Source organism: Pristis pectinata, chromosome 1 (genome assembly GCF_009764475.1).
Source record: "Pristis pectinata isolate sPriPec2 chromosome 1, sPriPec2.1.pri, whole genome shotgun sequence".
Lineage (NCBI taxonomy): Eukaryota > Metazoa > Chordata > Chondrichthyes > Rhinopristiformes > Pristidae > Pristis > Pristis pectinata.
In genome coordinates, this window is record NC_067405.1 from 112,643,152 (window position 1) to 112,663,057 (window position 19,906).

A 19,906-nucleotide genomic window follows, 5' to 3' on the forward strand; every position below is an offset into this window, starting at 1 on the left:
TCTCTGCACTCTGTCCAGTTTAATGATGTTGTTCCTATAACAGGGTAACCAAAACTGTACACAATACTCCAAGTGCAGTCTCACCAAGGTCTTATACAACTGCAACATAATGTCCCAACTCCTATACTCAATGCCCTGACTGATGAAGGTCAGCGTGCCAAATGCCTTCTTCACCACCCTGTCTACCTGTGACTCCACTTTCAGCGAACTATGTACTTGTACTCCTAGGTTCCTCTGTTCCACAACACACCCCAGGGCCCAACCATTCACTGTATAAGTCCTACCCTGGTTTGCCTTGCCAAAATGTAACACTTCACACATCCGAACTGAAAGTCATTTGCCAATCCTTGGCCCATTTACCTAGCTGACCAAGATCCAATAGCAATCCCCCTGTAATTTTTGATAACCTTTCCAAAAGTTACCTGGAAAGGAAATGGTCATTGCTGTTATATTGGGCAGAATGCTTTTAATGTAGATTTGATTTTGCAGCTGCTTTATCAGTTTCTTCATAATTACAGTACTGAGCTATTTTCTATGTCACCTTCAGTCATTGTATGTAATAGCTACATTACAGTGTGTGATTTCAGCTGTTGAACTGTAATCCAGTTTGCTACAAATTAGTAAAGACTAAATTCATCATATTATACCATACTGCTGTACTCTTAAAGTACTCCCAGCATTCCCAGACAATGAGCCTGATCAGGTTTCAGACCTCTCAGTGGGAGAGCATTTTGGAGACAGTGACCATAACTCCTTGACCTTTACCATAGCCTTGGAGAGGGATAGGAGCAGACGATATGGGAAAGTATTTAACTGGGGGAGGGGGAATTATGATGCTACTAGGCAGGAACTTGGGAGCGTAAATTGGGAACAGATGTTCTTGGGTAAGTGCACAGTGGAAATGTGGAGGTTGTTTAAGGATTACTTGCATTGGGGTCTGGATAGGTTTGTCCCATTGAGGCAGGGTAAGGATGGTAGAGTGAAGGAACTGTGGTTGACACGAGATGTAGAATATCTTGTCAAGAGGAAGAAAGAAGCTTACCTGAGGTTTAGAAAGCATGGATCAGATGGGGCTCTGGAGAGTTACAAGGTAGCCAGGAGGGAGCTTAAGGATGGATTTAGGAGAGCTAGAAGGGGGCATGAGAAGTCCTTGGCGAGTAGGATCAAGGAAAACCCCAAGGCGTTCTACACGTATGTGAAGAATAGGAGGATGACCAGAGTGAGGGTAGGACTGATCAGGGATAAAAGAGGAAACGTGTGCTTGGAGTTGGAAGAGGTAGGGGAGGCCCTTAATGAATACTTTGCTTCAGTATTCACCAGAGAGAGAGACCTTGACATTTGTGAGGATGGTGTATGACAGACTGATATGCTAGGCATGTCGATGTGAGGGAAGAGAATGTGCTGGAACTATTGAAAAACATTAGGATAGATAAGTCACTGGGGCCGGACAGGATATATCCAAGGTTATTACGGGAAGCTAGGGAAGAGATTGCAGTGCCTTTGGCGACGATTTTTGTGTCCTCACTGGCCACAGGAGTAGTGCCAGATGATTAGAGGGTGGCAAATGTTGTTCTTTTGTTTAAGAAAGGGAGTAGGGATAACCCTGGGAATTACAGACCAGTGAGTCTTACTTCAGTGATGGGCAAATTACTGGAGAAGATTCTTAGAGACAGGATTTATGGGCATTTAGAGAAGCATAGGCTGATTAGGGACAGTCAGCATGGCTTTGTGAGGAGCAGGTCGTGCCTCACAAGCCTGACTGAATTCTTTGAGGATGTGACAAAGCACATTGATGAAGGTAGAGCAGTGGATGTGGTGTACATGGATTTTAGTAAGGTGTTTGATAGGGTTCCTCATGGAAGGCTTATTCAGAAAGTCAGGAGGGATGGGACCTAGGGAAACTTGGCTGTGTGGATTCAGAATTGGCTCGCACATAGAAGACAGAGGGTGGTGGTAGATGGAGCGTATTCTGCCTGGAGGTCGGTGACCAGTGGTGTTCTGCAGGGATCTGTTCTGGGACGCCTGCTCTTTGTGATTTTTATAAATGACTTGGATGAGGATGTGGAAGGGTGGGTTAGTAAGTTTGCTGATGTTACAAAGGTCGGTGGTGGTGTGAATAGTGTAGAAGGTTGGTGGTGTTGTGGATAGTGTAAAAGGATATTGGTAGGATGCAGACCTGGGCTGAGAAGTGGCAGGTAAGGTTCAATCCTGATAAGTGTGAAGTGATACACTTCAGGAGATCGAATTTGAAGGCAGTATACAAGGTTAATGGCAGGACTCTTAGCAGTGTGGAGGAACAGTGGGATCTTGGGGTCCACATCCATAGATCCCTCAAGGTTGCCACACAGGTCGATAGGGTTGTTAAGAAGGCATATGGAGTGTTGGCCTTCATTAGTCAGGGTATTGAGTTCAAGAGCTGTGAGGTGATGTTGCAGCTCTATAGAACTCTGGTCAGACCACACTTGGAGTATTGTGTTCAGTTCTGGTCGCCTTATTATAGGAAGGATGTGGAAGCTTCAGAGAAGGTGCAGAGAAGATTTATCAGGATGTTGCCTGGATTGGAAAGCATGTCTTATGAGGATAGGTTGAGCAAGCTAGGGCTTTTCTCTTTGGAGAGAAGGAGGATGAGAGGTGACTTGATAGAGGTGTACAAGATGATAAGAGGCATAGATCGAGTGGACAGTCAGAGAATTTTTCCCAGTGCAACAATGGCTAACATGAGGGGGCTTAATTTTAAGGTGATTGGAGGAAGGTATATGGGGGATGTCAGGGGTAAATGTTTTACACAGAGAGTGGTGGTTGCGTGGAATGCACTGCCTGCAGAGGTTGTGGGGGCAGATACGTTAGGGACATTTAAGAGACTCTTAGATAGATACATGAATGATAGAAAAATAGGGGGCTATTAGGGAGAGAAGGGTTAGATAGATCTTAGAGCAGGATAAAATGTCAGCACAACATTGTGGGCCGAAGGGCCTGTACTGTGCTGTATTGTTCTATGTTCTATATTCCAAAACAGGTCCGTATATGAAATGTCTCAATGGGAGCTTGGTTGATCTTTTAGTAGCCTAACCTAATGCAACCATTAATAGCTAGACCAAAAGTTTAAAATATAACCAGACTAAATCTCCCAAGGGGAAAATGTTTTTACTTTAACAATATCGGGAAAGTGTTCAGGTATTTGAAGACATTTGTATTTTTAATGTCAAATAATACCAAATTTCTTAATCAACGGGAATTAAATAATTTAATTGAAGTAGCACATTAAAATAACTCTGGAGAATTATTGTCTCATTGGCAGCCTTAATCTGTCATTGATTTGTCATAATGATGTTTGATTTCACTGTCTTAGAGAACAGATGGTGTTAGGTTGACTGAAGGTTTGAACTGTAATTTCAGCCCTCAGGTTGATCTTCCACATCTTATTTCTTGAGCTCACCCCATTCAGAATACAATTGTCATCTGTATGAACTTCAATCTCTTATTGCATGCACATAAAGTTCCTTTGTAGTATACTTTAACTTGATATTAAGTTGGTCATTATTTAATATAATGCTTGGAGAAACAACAATGACAAATCCAATCCCAGAAAGAAGTTAGAGCAAAAAGTCAGTGTCCTGGTGAAATGTTGTATAGAGTGACATAAGAATGCCAGTAATGTGTTTGGTTTCTTGTTAATTAAAGTATATCTTCAAACGATTCAAAAGGATAATTTATTTTATCCTGTCAAATCTCCTTAGCGATTCTTGATTACCAGGAATATAATTTTAAAAAATCTCCTACTTTCTTGATTAGTTAATGTTTTAATGTTACTGAAATTTTTACATACAGTTTGGGGAAAAAAAGCATCTATTTTACATGTGATTACAACTCACCCAGAGCAATAGTCATATTTTTTAAAAAAACAGACAACCACTGCACTGACGCATTCATGAGGAGATTAGCTCTGCCTCTCTATTCAAATCTAGCTACTCTGGTTCCAACCCATCCACAGCAGCAGCACGAAAGAACAAGAAGTATTCAGATTCGGGCTTGAGGGATCGTCTCAGTTAGCATGTTATAAAAAGGTTCCCAGGGAAACAGCACATCAGCATCCAAAGCATGCTGCATCGCCTCCAAACAATCATTCAAACAGCAGACTTGGCTTTATCACTGGGTTTCCAGCATAGTGTCTGAGATATATTCAGCTATAAGAAACTGTAACTCCAAATAACTCCAAGAATTGCTGCAGAGATGAAGAAGCATTCGGCTAGAGTGGCACCAATAGTTGCTTACAGTGCCTCAGTGTTAACAGCTTCAACAATAGAAGGTAGCCGCAATATATTTCAGAACTCACCTTTTGTATATACATCCATTTTAATATCAAAGTTATTTAATATATATAAAACTGTTCTGAGTCAGTGCTATGGGAGATGCATCTACGAACTACTGGTAATCATAATGGTACATTGATGCTTAATTTGTGATATATTACACATGATAGCAATGAAATGAAAAAGCATTGTAATAGAACGTACATGTCCTGTTGCTGTTAATTGCTGCTCTGGTGCCAAGCTTTCAAAATTTTCCTGATTTCTGTTGACTTGTGTACAGTGTCAGTTGAAAAAGAATAAATGAATAGAGTTCTTAATATTTACAGTGGTCAGACTAAGCAGATAGGATACTACTTAAAATTTAATTTTTTTGTAACTAATCTCAGTGGAATCAACCTGTTCTGTTGATTATGAGTGCATAGCTTGCTGATTGTTTCTTTGTAGGCTAAATGAATTAAATTTATTATGGTTTGGGTTTTGTATTTCCTCGGGGGACTGGGCTGTGTGCTTGCAGCTTTTCTTCTGCTATTGAGTGTAAAACTCCTGTAAAGCAATCAAATGTTGATTAGATTAAATCATAAAGGAGTTTGGCTCTGATTGCATCATTTCCCTGAGTAGGAAAGGACTCCACATCCTTACTGAGTTTGCAAAAGTTCATGTGTATTATGAAAATGATTCTGCAGAAAATTGTGTTTACTACATTACTGTTTAAATCATTATTGGTTCTATAGTGAGGGCTAGTTATTTTTAATGAAGTTTTTCTTTAAACATTCAAGGATGAAATGAGTTTATTTGATGTGGCCATTTAAATTATCTGTTAATGGCTGCACAAGATCAGTGAAGCCAATTACAGATGGATCACTGGAACTGATTGTGCAAGTGTGGCTGCGTTATGAGATACAACTCCCTCAGAAATTTCCTAAATGATTATAAAGACTCATTTTAAGTCATTAATATTTCTTCTGAAAGAACTTTGCCTATAAGTACTGTAGGTTAGCAACAGGCAAAGATTTAAAGCAAGCTATTTTAATAGCAAATTTACCTTGTTGAAATAAACAAGTAATGTTAAAATAGTATAATAGATTGTCAGTCTTTCCAAGGAGTGAATTTAGGCTTTTAATCTAGCCTCAGCCATTATAAGTGTTGATAGATTGAAGCAGTTTACAGTACGTTCTGAATGATCTCTTCTGGAAAACAAAAATTATGGTTAATTTTTCACACTTGCATTTAACATATGAATTAAAAATCTGAGAATATATGTAAATATATTGATGTGTGTATTGTTGCGTAGTTCTACTAATAATGCAAGATCCAGTTGATTAAAATTTATTCAGTTTATCGAATAAGGATGTGTAGCCAATGAAGAAGGATTTTGATTGTAATTTGCATAATGTGATTCTGATTTGAGACTGAAAGGATAAAGGGGTAGGTAGAATTACATAAGGTTTTGTTCTGTGGATTTTGCTTTCTCAAGAGAAATCCATGTTCAGATCTGTGAATGTACAAATTGAAAAATGAGTCATGGAACTGTTGTAGCGATAACAGCAACAATAATGAAAGTGTCCAAAATCCACTGTTGTAATACCCAGTCTACTGACCATTTGCTTTTAGGCAAAACAGTTATTACAACCACTTCGTCCTGTTGTGTGAGGACTGCTTCTTGCTGCCTGAAGACCTTATCGGATAATCTGTCATCAGAATAGTGGGAATAACAAACACAGAAAAAAGTAGCAGTAACAGCAAACGTGATCTATCTCATCCATTCTTCAAATAGTCTATCCCAACTATTACCAATTTACAGCACTGAGTGCGAAACTAAGTTATTATGGCCCATGATGTTCTACCTGCAATTTTTTTTTCAAAATATATGTCTGTTTAGGAAGAACTCTGTATGGAAATTATACCTTCCCTTTGGTCACAAGCAGGTGGAAAGAAAATTGTTCCTGAGCAGTTTCCTCTGTTGAAGGCAGATTAATTAAATAGAAGTATTCTCTTACTTCATACGTGTGCCCACCATGATCCAACTGGTCTGATGATCCTGCAGTGCAGTTATTTTTCTTGTGGCCCTCAATGGCTCAGATGTACAAAAAATATTCCATCTACTGGAGTTTTGAATGGGACATCTGTATCCACAGCTAGTTAGAAGCAGTTAGAAACAGAAAAACATTTCATACAATTATTACAAGGTTGCTTTCCTTTACACAACATGACAATTTTTAGTGGGATAAATGGTCTTTCGATTCTGAGTTTCATGTGTAGCCCTTGCTCCCCACTTCTTTAGTTTCTGAAAGTAATGTTTGAGAAGAAGTTTGCTGGATGATAACTACACCTCATATTTGTCGATAGAGTGTGTTTCCATCAGCAAAGGTGAGACACTTTAGTCTCCTGCCTTCTTCCATTATCTGTTAATGATGCTCTTGCCTCTGCTCTGTGTTCTTCCTGTCCTTTGTTACTCTCTTCTTGCCACTCATCCTCTCTTCTACTCTTTTATTGCTCCCAATGCCCCCATTGTTATGTCAGCAGCTTTGTCATTTCCTTCCAGAGATCTCTTCCAGTTGCTGGTGGTACTTCCAGTGCTCCCTTCCAGCTCCTCAACCATTGACCATCAGTTCCATGTATGTACTGAAGTATACAATGGAGAGAATATTTTTTAAATTGGTAGAGTGGGAAGCTGGTGTTAGCTAAGCAGCTGCCTTTTACATATATTGCTTGATTACTTTTCCAAAAGGAATAATACAAAATTCTCAGATGAAGGGCATTGAAAGACATTACTTTTTTGGTGAGATCTTGAATGATTTTAAATAATGGAGCATCTAATCAACCCCCTGGAAACAACCTGAAACATCAAAGTGATAGTAATAAATTTCACATCAGCCACTTCATCTACAGAGAAGGAGTGCATACAGTTCATCAAGCAGTGCTTAACCTCTGTGGTAACAGAGGCAAATGCTCTTAGTAGATTTCCATAACTCATCAGTGCAGTGTATTCATTCCCCAACAACTTGCCAAATTGGTTTCTGTGTATTGAAGCCCTCTGAAACCTCATCTTTAAATCATTTCTCTCCAAGATTCTTATAAGTGTAAATTAATAATCCTGTCGACATGTGCTTTCATGACGCCTTCCAATTTTATAAGAATATTTGTAAGGTGAGCAATCATTTCTGGAAGATATTGGGGGATAAATTCAAGATGACTGCAGCAATTTTACAAATGGGAACAGATGGAATGATGGCATATTTGCCAGACTGTCAGCTTAGTTGGCATCCACCTCAGATGAGTGTGGTCCTCATTTCACTGGTTAAAGTTATTGTCCTGCACCAGTTTCTGTATCCTTACATTAATGTTGTTAAAGCATTAGTCTGTAAAAGTTTTACAATTTTAAGTGTACCAACAACTGGTCCTTTAGAAAGAATGCTGAAGGCCTTGGAGAAAATGGGCACCTAAGTACTTGTGTGTTGCTAGAAGTGCTCATTCTGCTCTCAGTTGCTTCCGTGATCTCCTGCTGGACCACACCCAACTCTACTCCTGTTTCCCTTTCCCATCCCTTCCTGGACTTGGCTGTGTCCAGCTTAGGAGCCAAGATTCAACTTGACTGAGGCTGAGTGACTCAATCTGAGTAAGAGCAGCTGATTGACACCCATGGTTCACTGGATTTATTGTGATGAGGTTCATAAACAAATTCAGGATTGTCCATAGACGAGTATTTTGTTTTCTTGTGTACATGGTCATTTTGTGTCCATTATAAGGCAGCATTGAATTTAAACCCTATTAAGCTGATGAAGGAACTTGAACTTTTACTAAAATTAAATCATTGGCTCTTTAACTTTTAATATTATGGTCCTCTTATTTGTATTGTTTAATCTTGGTTGCATTTGAAATCCTCTTTTATGTATCCTTGATTTGAAACTCAAATGTAAAAGAGATAGTTCCTGCTCTAAGTTCCTATGAGAAAACTGAGCATATTGTTGACAGTTGTGGCTCTGCTGATGGGACTGTTACCTCTGAGTCAGAAGGTGTGGTTCAAAAAATATTCCAGAGACTTGAGGACAAATATCTAGGCTAACACTTTGGTACAACTGTGAGGGAGGAGTCTTCTTTCTGGAGAGATGTTTTGGAGGACTTAAAAGGATCCCATGGCCCTTTTACTGAAAAATAGCTGTATTGCAATATTTATGCTTGAATATCATTGTCTCTGAAACAGATGATCTGGTTATTACCACACTGGTCCAGAATCTCCTGCCAGTAGTGAGCTACACTCTCTCGCCACTGACCTACAGAGTAGGCCTGTCTCTTTTACAAATGGGTGGTAAGTATTGGCCTGATCCTCTGGGGCAGTAGGGCCTAGAGCATGTGAATGCATCCACATGGAGGACCAGAACATACCCTGTCCAGAAAAATGATGAAAGAAAGAGTTTGACAGGTGGCAAAACCTTGTCCTGGCTCAGCTGACTGTCAAACCCATCTCTGACGTTCAGCAATACTTAAAAATTATTAATAGTGCAAACAATTAATATTAATTTAGAAAGTAATGAACTATGAATTTAAAAACATTACATTAATTAGATAATATTTAAATAATTCAATTAATTCAGAAAGCTGTATATTACCTAATACTCTGGTCCCATACTGTTATTCCTCTCCACTCAGATCTCACAATGCATATTTTTCATGTAGATTCTGCAATATAAATGCTGCAACTTTGCAGTCAGTCACTGGAGCCTTGAAAGTCCAAAATAGGAGTGTGGATGAGAAAATGATGGTAATTCCAACTGCCTGAAACACAACCAGGTTCTTCAAAACTTTGCATCATATTTGACCCTCAGATGTGTTTCAGACAACAAATCTGACTTTGTGCTCATTTCCAGGTTCCTATTAGACAATATAGTGCATTGTGATCTCATAAGAGTAGTCAGGTACTGGGCTGATTTCTTAATCAATTTGGATAAAATCATTGTATGAAATACTCAGTTTTATGTGAGTGTCTGCACGGAACATTTTCTGTTCATTTACATACTTGCTTATTTCTTCAGACATGCAAAGGGACTCTTTCCTCTTTTGATTGACTGTCAGTAGTGAAATCCTAAGTGGACTCATATTACGTGTGTATCATTTTTGCTACAAGTAGCAACCTGCTGAATTCTACAAATTTAAAAATGAAACCATCCCTCCCTACTTCACATGCTACTGAAAACTACCTAGTTTTCTGTCTTTTCCAATTCTAATGAAGGGTCCCAGACCTGAAATATTAACTGTTTCTCTTTACATAGATGCTGTCTGACCTGAGTGTTTCTGGGATTTAACTGCACACATTTTGTGGGAACATACAACTAGGACTTGATTTTTGTATCAAAACAGTTGTTCCAAAAAAGAAATGGGGTCAGTAAAAGCAAAGTTTTAATCTAAAAACTTTGAAGATGATTGATGAGAGTAGGGCACTAGATGTTGTTTGTATACATAGATTTTAGTAAAGGTTTCGACAAGGTCCTTCTTGGTAGGCTGATCCAGAAGATTAAGGCACATTGGATCCATGGAGAGTTGGTAGAGTGGATTCAAAATTGGCTTGGCCATAGAAGGCAGAGGGTAGAGGTGAAGGGCTGTTATTCTGATTGGAGGTCTGAGACCAGTGGTGTTGTGCAAGGATCAGTGCTGGGACCTCTGTTGTTTTTGATATATATGTGATCTAGACAAAACTGTAGGCGGGCTGATAATTAAATTTGCAGATGACATAAAAATTGGCAGAGTTGTAGATGGCAAGGAAGGTTGTCAAAGGCTTCCACAGGATATTGACCGGTGTAAATGTGGGCAGAGAAATGGCAGATGGAGTTTAATCTGGACACGTAGGAGGTGTTGCACTTTGGGAGGTCAAATGTAAGAGGAAAGTATACAGTAAGTGGCAGGATCCATGTCTGAATGTTGTCTAGTTCTGTCTGCATGCAGGATAGAATGCTTCATCTGTTGAGGAACAGTGAGGGGAATTGAATAGTTAATGATAATACATGTTTAGGTTTCCAGTTAAAAGTGTAAATATATCACCTATTGGACTATGAGATACGTTTGAGATGCTAGCTCCCTATGAATTTTAATCAAATTTACTGACACAATTTTATGCTGCTTCTCCAAGCTGCAACAAGGGAGACACAAGCACATAACCTGAGGGTATACATAACCATAGAATTATAGAACACAGAAGGAGGCATTCTGACCTCATGTCCATACTGGCTGTTTGAAAGAGCTATCAATTAATTGCTTTCTCCTGGTATTGACCCAAAGCCTGAGTTTTCTGAAAATGAATTTAACAGAAATATGACACAATGCCTTCTCTCCTCCTTCTATACCCCAAGTAGAAAAGCTGGTGTCTGATCTGGAAACTGTTTTTAATTAATTGATGTCAGTTGGAGAGGCACTTTGTTAATCTCAATGCTCTCAAAAAGATAAATTAGTATTGACTCCACTGCAGACTTGCATGTCCAGTTCCTCCTGCTGGATGTGAATGGATTGATAGCATCAATAATAACTTGTTAGTATGATCGTCAGGATTATCTATGAAAAACAACCATTTGGAAGCTATTCATGCCATAGAACTGCATCAAAACAATAATATCAATGGCATTCTCAAAGGGGAATTTCAATTAATCGTGAGATTGACAATGAAAAATTGTTTCATCAGACACCAATGAAATTTTTATATAAGGATCTTATAAATTTGATAACCAACTACCTTTGGAGGGATTTATAACAGCATGTTTTCCAATTAGCCTATAACGTGTTACGTACCAGCAACAATAGAAACAGTGAGTTGTGTTTAAATGTTAAAACCTATTTATTAATAACTACTTGTAATAATAAGAGAAATAAAAATGTTAGATATCAGACATTGACCCCAAAATAAACCCGAAGTGTGTGTGGCAAGTTCCCAAGCCCCAAGTCTAGGAATAGTTCTCAAAATTCAGTTCAGCAAGTCATGAAGCAAAACGATGGGCAAAGTCTTCTGAAAACCACAGTAGAATGTAGAGCAAATAGAGAGAAGGAGTTTACGAAATCCACAAGTTCCACAATGGAACAATACAACATCTCAGTCACCCAAGAACTCTGTTGCTTTTAGTCAGAGATATCTGCCACTTCAATCGATACATGGCCGCCCACAGATATACCTGATTCCTGGTACAGGTTAACGACAAAGTGGACTCCACAGATTGTTCCAAAAATCCATGCATGAATTGTATAGGGACAATCACAACAGTTGTGATTCGCTCGTAGATACAGAGACTGGCAGTCAGTGCTACCATCTCTCTCTGTCTACCTCTCTCTGTCTACCTCTCTCTGTCTACCTCTCTGTCTCTCTCTCTCTCTCTCTCTCCCCGTCTGTGTAATTGCCAGCACGTTCCAGTTATAGTCACTTTTTTTTCTACTCGCAGTAGTCAGATAAAGCCACACACACTACCATTCAGGCATCTTAAAGGGACACTCATCAAGTAGCAACCTGGGCTTGTAACACTTGACAGCGTGGGGTGAAGTTTGTGTTCCCGAGTTAACTTCCCTAGATTTCCTTTGAAACCTTCATTGTGATGATAAAAATGAGAAATATTGTAAACTCCAATCCTTATATTTGTGATTAATTATACAGATTCAGTGCTGACCTGGCTGCTTCCTTACTGCTACGTGCAAGATAGTGCACATGCTCAGACCTGTACACAGTGTCCTTAAAGGGAAATACAGTAACACAGCATAACGGTAACAGCTTCACAAGTATGAAAGTTCTAATTTCATCATGAAGAAATCTCATTGAACAGCCAAGACCACAAAAGTAAAAGAAAAATAACTAATTAAATGAGATGAATCAACAGAAGAGGTATTCCACAGAAAATGGGAAAACTAAGGATCAAAATCAGCACCAGAAAGTTTACAGAATTGCCACACTGACTGGAGCCATCTTTCAGGCATCCCTTCCAGCCCCCTGAGACAGGCATTTGGGCGCTCAGCAGTAAAGCTTAGGTTGAATATCCTATTTTAGGATTCCTTCCTGAAACTGGGCTGGTCTGAGCCAAGCTTAGGTTTTCCTTTCCTGGATGCAACTTGAAAATTGGCTGCCAATAAAAGTTTTTTTTAAATAAAACATGTTTTCATGCAGGGCCAAGTGGAATACTAAAGATCACTGCAAGCTGTTGTTCTTCCTCACACCACAGAGAGGGCCACCTCTGCCAAGACTGGTGACCCGGATTGAATGGATTGAGATGAATGAGCTGCCTCCAGTGCACAGCTTGTGCCAGCAGCAGCTTCTAGTTATTATAATGAGGGTTGTGGTCCAGTTGTGCTGCCCAATGAGCATTTGTTAATTTTGCTGTATTCCATCTTATAATTTTATCCAGAAGTAAAACAGCACTTCTAACTGACAGCGCCAAAATTAATAAGGCTTGCTTATGTGACTTGCCAGATTCTTTTGAAACTCTGGCATGAAGAATTGTTATATCCCAACTTTATAGTGTGTTTGCTTGTAATGAGGTCAATGGTAATAAACTTCTGTCTGACAAAGATAAAAGAGCAATAATGCATATGAAACAAATATGTTTTTTGTGCTATTCTACTATTATCTGAGCAATTACATAGTCTGTCACGTTTCTTAGAAATGCCATCTACTTTGTGCTGGTTAACTTGATATCTACTATGATTTCATATGCAAAAAAAATCATAAGCTTTTTTTAGTTTCCATCCTATATTTGGCAATCATTGGGCTAGAATTTCCTCTGGGAGGATGCGAAAAGCTTTTCATCATCCATTTGATCAATTTTTTTTCTGGCATGCTAATGATGTGTTTTTAGCTTTCACTATAATAATATCTATGGGAAGCAAGCCATTTGACAGAATGTATAATGAAATCATGCAAAGAATAGGCAGAAATAACAACATGCTCCTTTTCACTGGGGCTGCTGCCAATAAAGTGTTGCTTCAGTAAATACTGCTGTCAGTAAAGTATTAAATAAAGGAAAATGACTACATGTAAACCATGGGAACTGAACCTTGTTGTGTTTAAAAAGCAGAGCATTGGATTTTGACTTGGGATTATCAAGCTGCTTTTGTTACATTCTCCACTATATGCCCTTCCCTATATGCCCAGGGAAAGTGGGAACAGTCATTTAATGGTGAAAAGCCAGAGAAGATTAATACATGAACAACAAAGTAAAAGCTCTTGTCACTTGAGAGAGCTCTTATAAAATACTTTGGTAATGGCTGAATAGTATTTGGCCTTTAATAATTAATTTGATTTAATAGTTTTTAGAGATCTGGGCATGGCTGACAAGGCCAGCATTTACTGCCTAACCCTAATTGCCCTTGAATTGAGTGGCTTCTTAAGGCAATCAGAGGGCAGTGAAGAGTTACACGTTGGTAGTCCTGCTGTCACATATAGGCCAGATGAAGTGAGAATGGCAGATTTCTTCCCCTGAAGGATGTCAGTGAACCAGATGGGGTGTGTGTAGCAATCCAGTAGTTTTGTGCTGTCATTGCTAATTTAACTTCTATAGCTGCCATGTGGGAGTTGCCCTCCAGGCTCTAGATTGTTAGTTCATCCCCTAGGATAACTAATATGATAAAGTAGCTGTTGACCTACCATTGTGCTGAATGATACTCATAATGACTATAGTAATGTGATCTTGTGGAATTTTTCTATACACTATGACGGCATTAATTTATTTTAAATAATGGATTAAACCTCTCATAAAAAAATCCCAGAGAAAGGAATTTACTTTGAAAAAAGAGTGTAATTTTCAATTGACTTTGTTCCTTCCTAAAAAAAATTAGATGAAAGGCACAAGGTCCTCTGCATTCCTGGTGAAGTGGTAATGGGAGGAATTCACAAGATCATTGCATAGAGAGAAGCCCAGGGATATCCAGAAGAAATTTAATGATATCACGGGAAGACAACAACAAAGCCCATTCCCCAATAAATACACCCGAGGCTTACATAATACCAATGAAATTCTTTGTTATTCCTGTCTCACCACCCTGTCATACACTTACCACTACCCCAAGACTTGCACCCACATTCCACAGAGTGCACACGCTGCCAGTTTTTAAATCACAGCTGGAATATAACCCAACCGCTTTACAAGACACTCACCATTGTCTCTCTAGATTGACATCATCATCTCTAGCAGACGCAACTAATATCCCTGATGGCTGATGTCTCAACTTCCACTGCAGTCTAGGCAGAAACCACCCAGCTCTGAGTGCTACTGTGGATTACACCCGGATTATTAACATTGCTGAGGTGCCCGGTGGCTAGAGTCCTGTGGAGCATGAATCCGCTGTCCAAGTTCTTTCCTGGTCATCCATTGCCAACCTCCAGCACATTGATGATGGATGACTAAGTGATGTTATGTCAATGCGAGATGGCCAGACTCTCTCTTTGGAGATCAAGAACCGCAGAAAATCTGAAATGAAAACACAAAGTGCTAAAAGCAGATGACTCTGTATACCTAAAGATTACCAAGGTGTCTCTGGTTTCACTCTATTGGAGATATTCCCTTTGTCTCATCCTTCCCACCCTTATCTTCTCTGCAACTTAAAACTAACATGTTTCTTGCTTTCTCTATTCTAATGAAGGGTCTTCAACCTGCTAAATGTATTTCTATTCCCACAGATACTGCCTGATCTGCTGAGTGTTTCCAGCATTTCCTGGCACTTGTATGTTGTGAATGTTATTTGCCACTCACAAAGCGGGTACATTGGCATAATGGTTAAAGTTACTGAACTAATATCCAGATGTTCTGGATATCATCTTGGTAGGGAAATTAAATTAATCTGGAATAAAAAGTCAGTATTGATATTTGTGACTATGAACTACAGGCCTGTTGTAAAAACAAAACCAATTTCACTAATGCCCTTCAAGAAAGGAAAGGTGCCAATCTTAACTGGTCTGATCTGAATGTTACTGTAGACCCATCAATATAGTTGATGCTTAACTGCCTTCTGAAATATCCTAGCAAGCTCTAACTTCCGGGGCATTAGGGTTGGATAATAAATGTTTTTCAGGCTGAATAAAGGCCAAGCATGAATGATGCCCAATTCTTGATAAATTTGGACAACTTGGAATTCAGTGCATCCGTAGAATACTACTATATTATCATTAGCTGTGACTGGAAATTGAGGTAGAGAAAGTGAACTCGGGCTCTGAATATTCTAGTGTGTACTATTCACCATCCTTACCCCTAGAAACAATGAAGAGACATCCCTTTAAAAATGAGATGAGGAAGAATTTCTTCAGCCAGAGGGTGGTGAATCTGTGGATTTTGTTGCCACAGAGGGCTGTGGAGGCCAAGACATTGCGTGTATTTAAGGCAGAGATTGATAGGTTCTTGACTGGTAAGGGGGGTTAAGGGTTACGGGGAGAAGGTGAGAGAATGGGGCTAATTCTGCTCCTATATCTTATGGTCTCTACAGATCAGGGGCAGAGTTTGAATTAAATAGATTAAGGTGCCAATATAGTAGAACAGATTCAATGAGCTAAATTGACTATTGTTCTGTCATTGTTCCTATATTTTACTTTCCTGCATGAAATTGGTGGCTTGCAGCAGTACCTCAGATTTGTCCATTTCTCTTAAGCTATGGAAAAGTTTTAGTAGACCAAGATAAGAGCACTAATGAGATTGTACATTGATATCAGAGGCAATAAGTAAAACAGTGACCTTCATTCAGTGTTTTGCAGGAGAGAATGCACATCTCACACAGTGAAAATCTACAAATTTGTCTGATTAGATTTACTTGCCAAGTGAAGTCTGGATACAGATTATTTTTTTCTTGCCTCACAGTAAAATGCAGTTTTAACCCATGGGCTTTGGGGCGTGGGTGTGGGAGGAGAGCATACTTTACCGACTATTGAAATTGTGTGGAGAATTCCCAGCTGAAATAATATCAGAACATTATGCTTTAGTGCATGACCACAGTTCTGTTGTATTTCAAAGTCTTTCTGTTTTATTTCCCAGGAGAAGAAGCTTCAGAGAATCGGATTGAAAATCTTAACCCTGATAATAGCGCTAAGACACGTTGTCAATCATGCACCTCGGTGTTCTTCAAGATTTTCTGGGGGTTTCTGGTCATTCTTTCTGTGTCATCCTCCTGGGTTGGTACCACACAGATTGTCAAAGTCACATACAAGAACTTCCATTGCCCTTTATTTATGACTTGGTTCTCTACAAATTGGAACATAATGTTTTTTCCTGTGTACTACTCTGGACACCTTGCAACAGCACAAGAAAGACGGACAATAATTAAGAAAATTAGGTACTGATCCCCTTTCTTTTTCTTAAAAATTAAATAGATGAAAGGTACTGTGCAATCAAAATCTTTTTTGTTACTTCATTTTTTTCTACGGGTTCTACTCCTGATTGTATTTTTGAGGACATTTGGTTGGCAGCCACTTTCGCATTTTGCTTCTGTGTTTGCAAATTGGAACAATGATTATAACAGTTACAGTTATGCAGTACCTTTAACTTAGTTAAAAGTGCAGCGGCATTTCAGAACAGCTTTTGGTGGATGGAAGATGAGAAGCCAGCTGGGTAGCACGAGGGATGGTCAAATACAGAGGTAACAGGCATGGATGATGGTTGCAGCAGAAGAGGATGAAGCAGGGACATTGTTATGAAAGTGGTCTTTGAATAGTGCTCATCTTGGGGTCAATAGGATGCTAAAGGTTGAAGCGATCTCCTTTCTCCTTCATCAGTGTTTGGGTGCAATAGTCTCTGGCGTTTATAATGGGGACTGAAGATAGTAGATTTGGTCTTTGCAATATTTAGTTGCAGGAAATTTCTCCTTATTCAGGACTGGATGCCAAACAGCTACAATCCAAATTTGTATACAATTATCCTGTTAAAACCCCCTGCTGGTAGCACCTCTCTTAAGTGAACAACTCATTTAATTATATTGGCATAAATGAGGATCACCCATGTCATTCATCATGCATAGAAAGACAAAAATATTTAGGTATAGCAGGTACTTGCATTTGTCTGTTAATTGAATAGATGTAGTGAGAACAAAATTACTGTTACCTGTATCTCTGATTACAAATCTCTCTGTTCCTTGTTTGCAGAGAATGCAGTAGGATATTTGGTGAAGAGGGACTAACTCTGAGACTCTTCCTGAAAAGAACAGCCCCATTTTCTATCCTCTGGACATTAACTAATTACCTATATTTACTTGCTCTGAAGAAATTAACAGCCACAGATGTTTCTGCTCTCTTTTGTTGCAACAAAGCATTTGTCTTTCTGTTATCTTGGATTGTGCTCAAAGACAAGTTCATGGGAGTTAGAGTAAGTACCTTTTGATCTATGGCTTCAATAAAAACATTTTTTTCTACAGGTAATAAAAACTGCACCAGTCTTTAATATTCACAGAATCTATTTTAGAAGCTTTAAAAAACATTTGACAAATGAACTCGTGCTCCCTTGATCACTCAAATTAACTTCACACAATGTGAGTAGAGTTTTGAAGAAACTATGTTTAAAAATAATGCAGAATTACATTCCTCTGAAAAACTGATCTCCACAGAAAATAATGTTTTCCTCCAGCGAGATTCATTTGGCCTATTAGAGGTGGGTCTTGTTCACTAATGAAAGCTGACGGCACTGAAAAAAATATATTTCTGATGTAGATGCATTATGAACATAGTGAGAATATGTTCCTGTTTCGTGCCTTTAGATATATTAGGTCACTTGCATCCAGAGTGGAACTTCAGGCAGGTATGGTCACATAAATGGATTAATGGAAAATCTGTCAGACTCTGTAATGGACATCCCCCCCCCCACTTCCCTCCCCACTCCTCCCCTCCCTTTCTCTTCCTCCATTTCAGAACGCCATTAATAGTCAACCACATCATGGTGGGTCTGGAGTCACCTTGAGGGGAAATAACAGATTTCCTTTTCTGAATGACATTAGTGATGGGTTTTTACAACAATTCAGTAGTATGGTCACCATTGCTGATGCTGGGTTTTAATTTTGTATTTACTTAATTACTTTTAATTTGAATTCCCTAGCTGCCATGTAGGATTCAAACTTCTGATTCCAGATCAATAGACAGTCCATCGTGACTGAAGATCGCTCACTTCCATTTTATCCATTAGTTCTGAAGTGGCTGATGAGAACATTGTAGTAGCTGCAGACTCTGCCATAGCTGGAGCAGGAAATGTTTTGATAGGGTGACTAATATGCAAGGTGGAGCATTCTGCTTCCCTGCCCCTTTCACACAGTTTCTGTATGCTCCTGACCAGCAGACCTACTCAGATGCTATCTACTTTTGAGTGGAATTATTACACTTTCTCAAGGGGCTTTCTGAATACACATGGATTGTTTCTTCTGTTTTCATTTTAATCTTGCCAAGAATGAGCTTGTGGTAGAATGCCTTTTTTTCTGTTTGGGGAGTCTGGTTCAAGCATTATGGTTCATTTATTGGAGCAATCTGAGTGAAATTAGAGCCTCAATATTAGGGGTGTTGGCTGGGGGAGGATGGTTCTGCCAGTGGATTTGGAGGATATTGTAGAGACAGCATCGGCGCTATAGTTAGTCTCTGGGCATACAGAGGGATAGCGATCACAGGAAACCTTGAGCTTGGTACCAGATTTAACATCATGAACTCTAGAACAGATTTCCTCAGATGACCAATGGCTGTGCTGGCAGCTGGAAGATGAGTTGAATTTCATCATCAATGTCTGTCTTCACTGAGAGATAGCTCTGGGATTTGGGAAATGTTTTTCGGGGTCTCATTATGGTCCTTTTGGGTTGGAGGGCTGTATTCAGCCTCTGAGAACGTACCTGCATTATCATCATCTGCATACTACGGTTTGAATACTACAGACAGAAAACTTAACACACTCCCATGTCTCACTGCAGTGGCTGTTTTTAATGTGAAAACAACAATGGCATATTCAACCATGGGGGGTCATCACATTGATCCCACCACTGTCTAAAACTCACAAAGGTAGTCAAATGGACCAAGTAACAATGTTACATAGAGAGTCGTAGGTGCCTGGAATGTGTTTCCAGGGGAAGTGGTGGAAGCAGATACGATAGCGTTTAAGAGCATTTGGACAGACACATGAACAGGCAGGGAAAGGAGGGATATGGACCACATGCTGGCAAATGGCTTAGTTTGGACTGGCATCCTGGTCAGCACAGACATTTGTGGGCTGAAGGGCCTGTTCCTGTCCTGTATGGTTCTATGTTTCTACTGTTCTATGAATACTGAGGTTGGAATGACCTTGGTTCTGGAGTGGAGGCTGTGTAGACTGAACAAAATCCCATCTGTTTTGTAGATTAGTTTTACCCCAGCGAGAATCTTATTGAAAGTGGGGTGCAGTTTTGCAATGAGAAAGATTGAGAAGTGTGTGGGAGCAATAGCAGAGCCTTGATTGTGCACAGAGATGGGGACCACGCTGAACCCCTTGGTTCGAATCACTTCTTGCATGCCATGATGTTGCAGATGTGAAATAGAGATTTTTGGAAATTTAGGGAATCAGGAGAAGTGTTGCAAATGCAAGAAAATGGTGTTGAGATAAAAGTCAGTCATGACTTCATTGGATGGAGGAATAGGCACAAAGGACTGAATGGCC

General features: G+C 39.4%; 1 protein-coding gene across 6 annotated transcripts in view; it reads left to right on the plus strand.

Moving 5' to 3' along the window:
* Positions 1-19,906, plus strand: part of slc35f4 (solute carrier family 35 member F4) — a 109,946-nt gene that overhangs the window by 60,782 nt on the left and 29,258 nt on the right. For 2 of the 6 annotated variants that reach the window (XM_052019505.1, XM_052019515.1), the window contains 2 exons: positions 16,289-16,586; positions 17,392-17,611. The exons of 1 other annotated variant lie outside the window; for it this stretch is intronic. In XM_052019505.1, coding sequence (XP_051875465.1) covers positions 16,289-16,586; positions 17,392-17,611 — 518 coding nt within the window. Of the gene's footprint in view, positions 1-16,288; positions 16,587-17,391; positions 17,612-19,906 lie in introns of those variants that run through there. 3 more of the 6 variants (XM_052019533.1, XM_052019523.1, XM_052019548.1) reach the window with 3 other exon arrangements.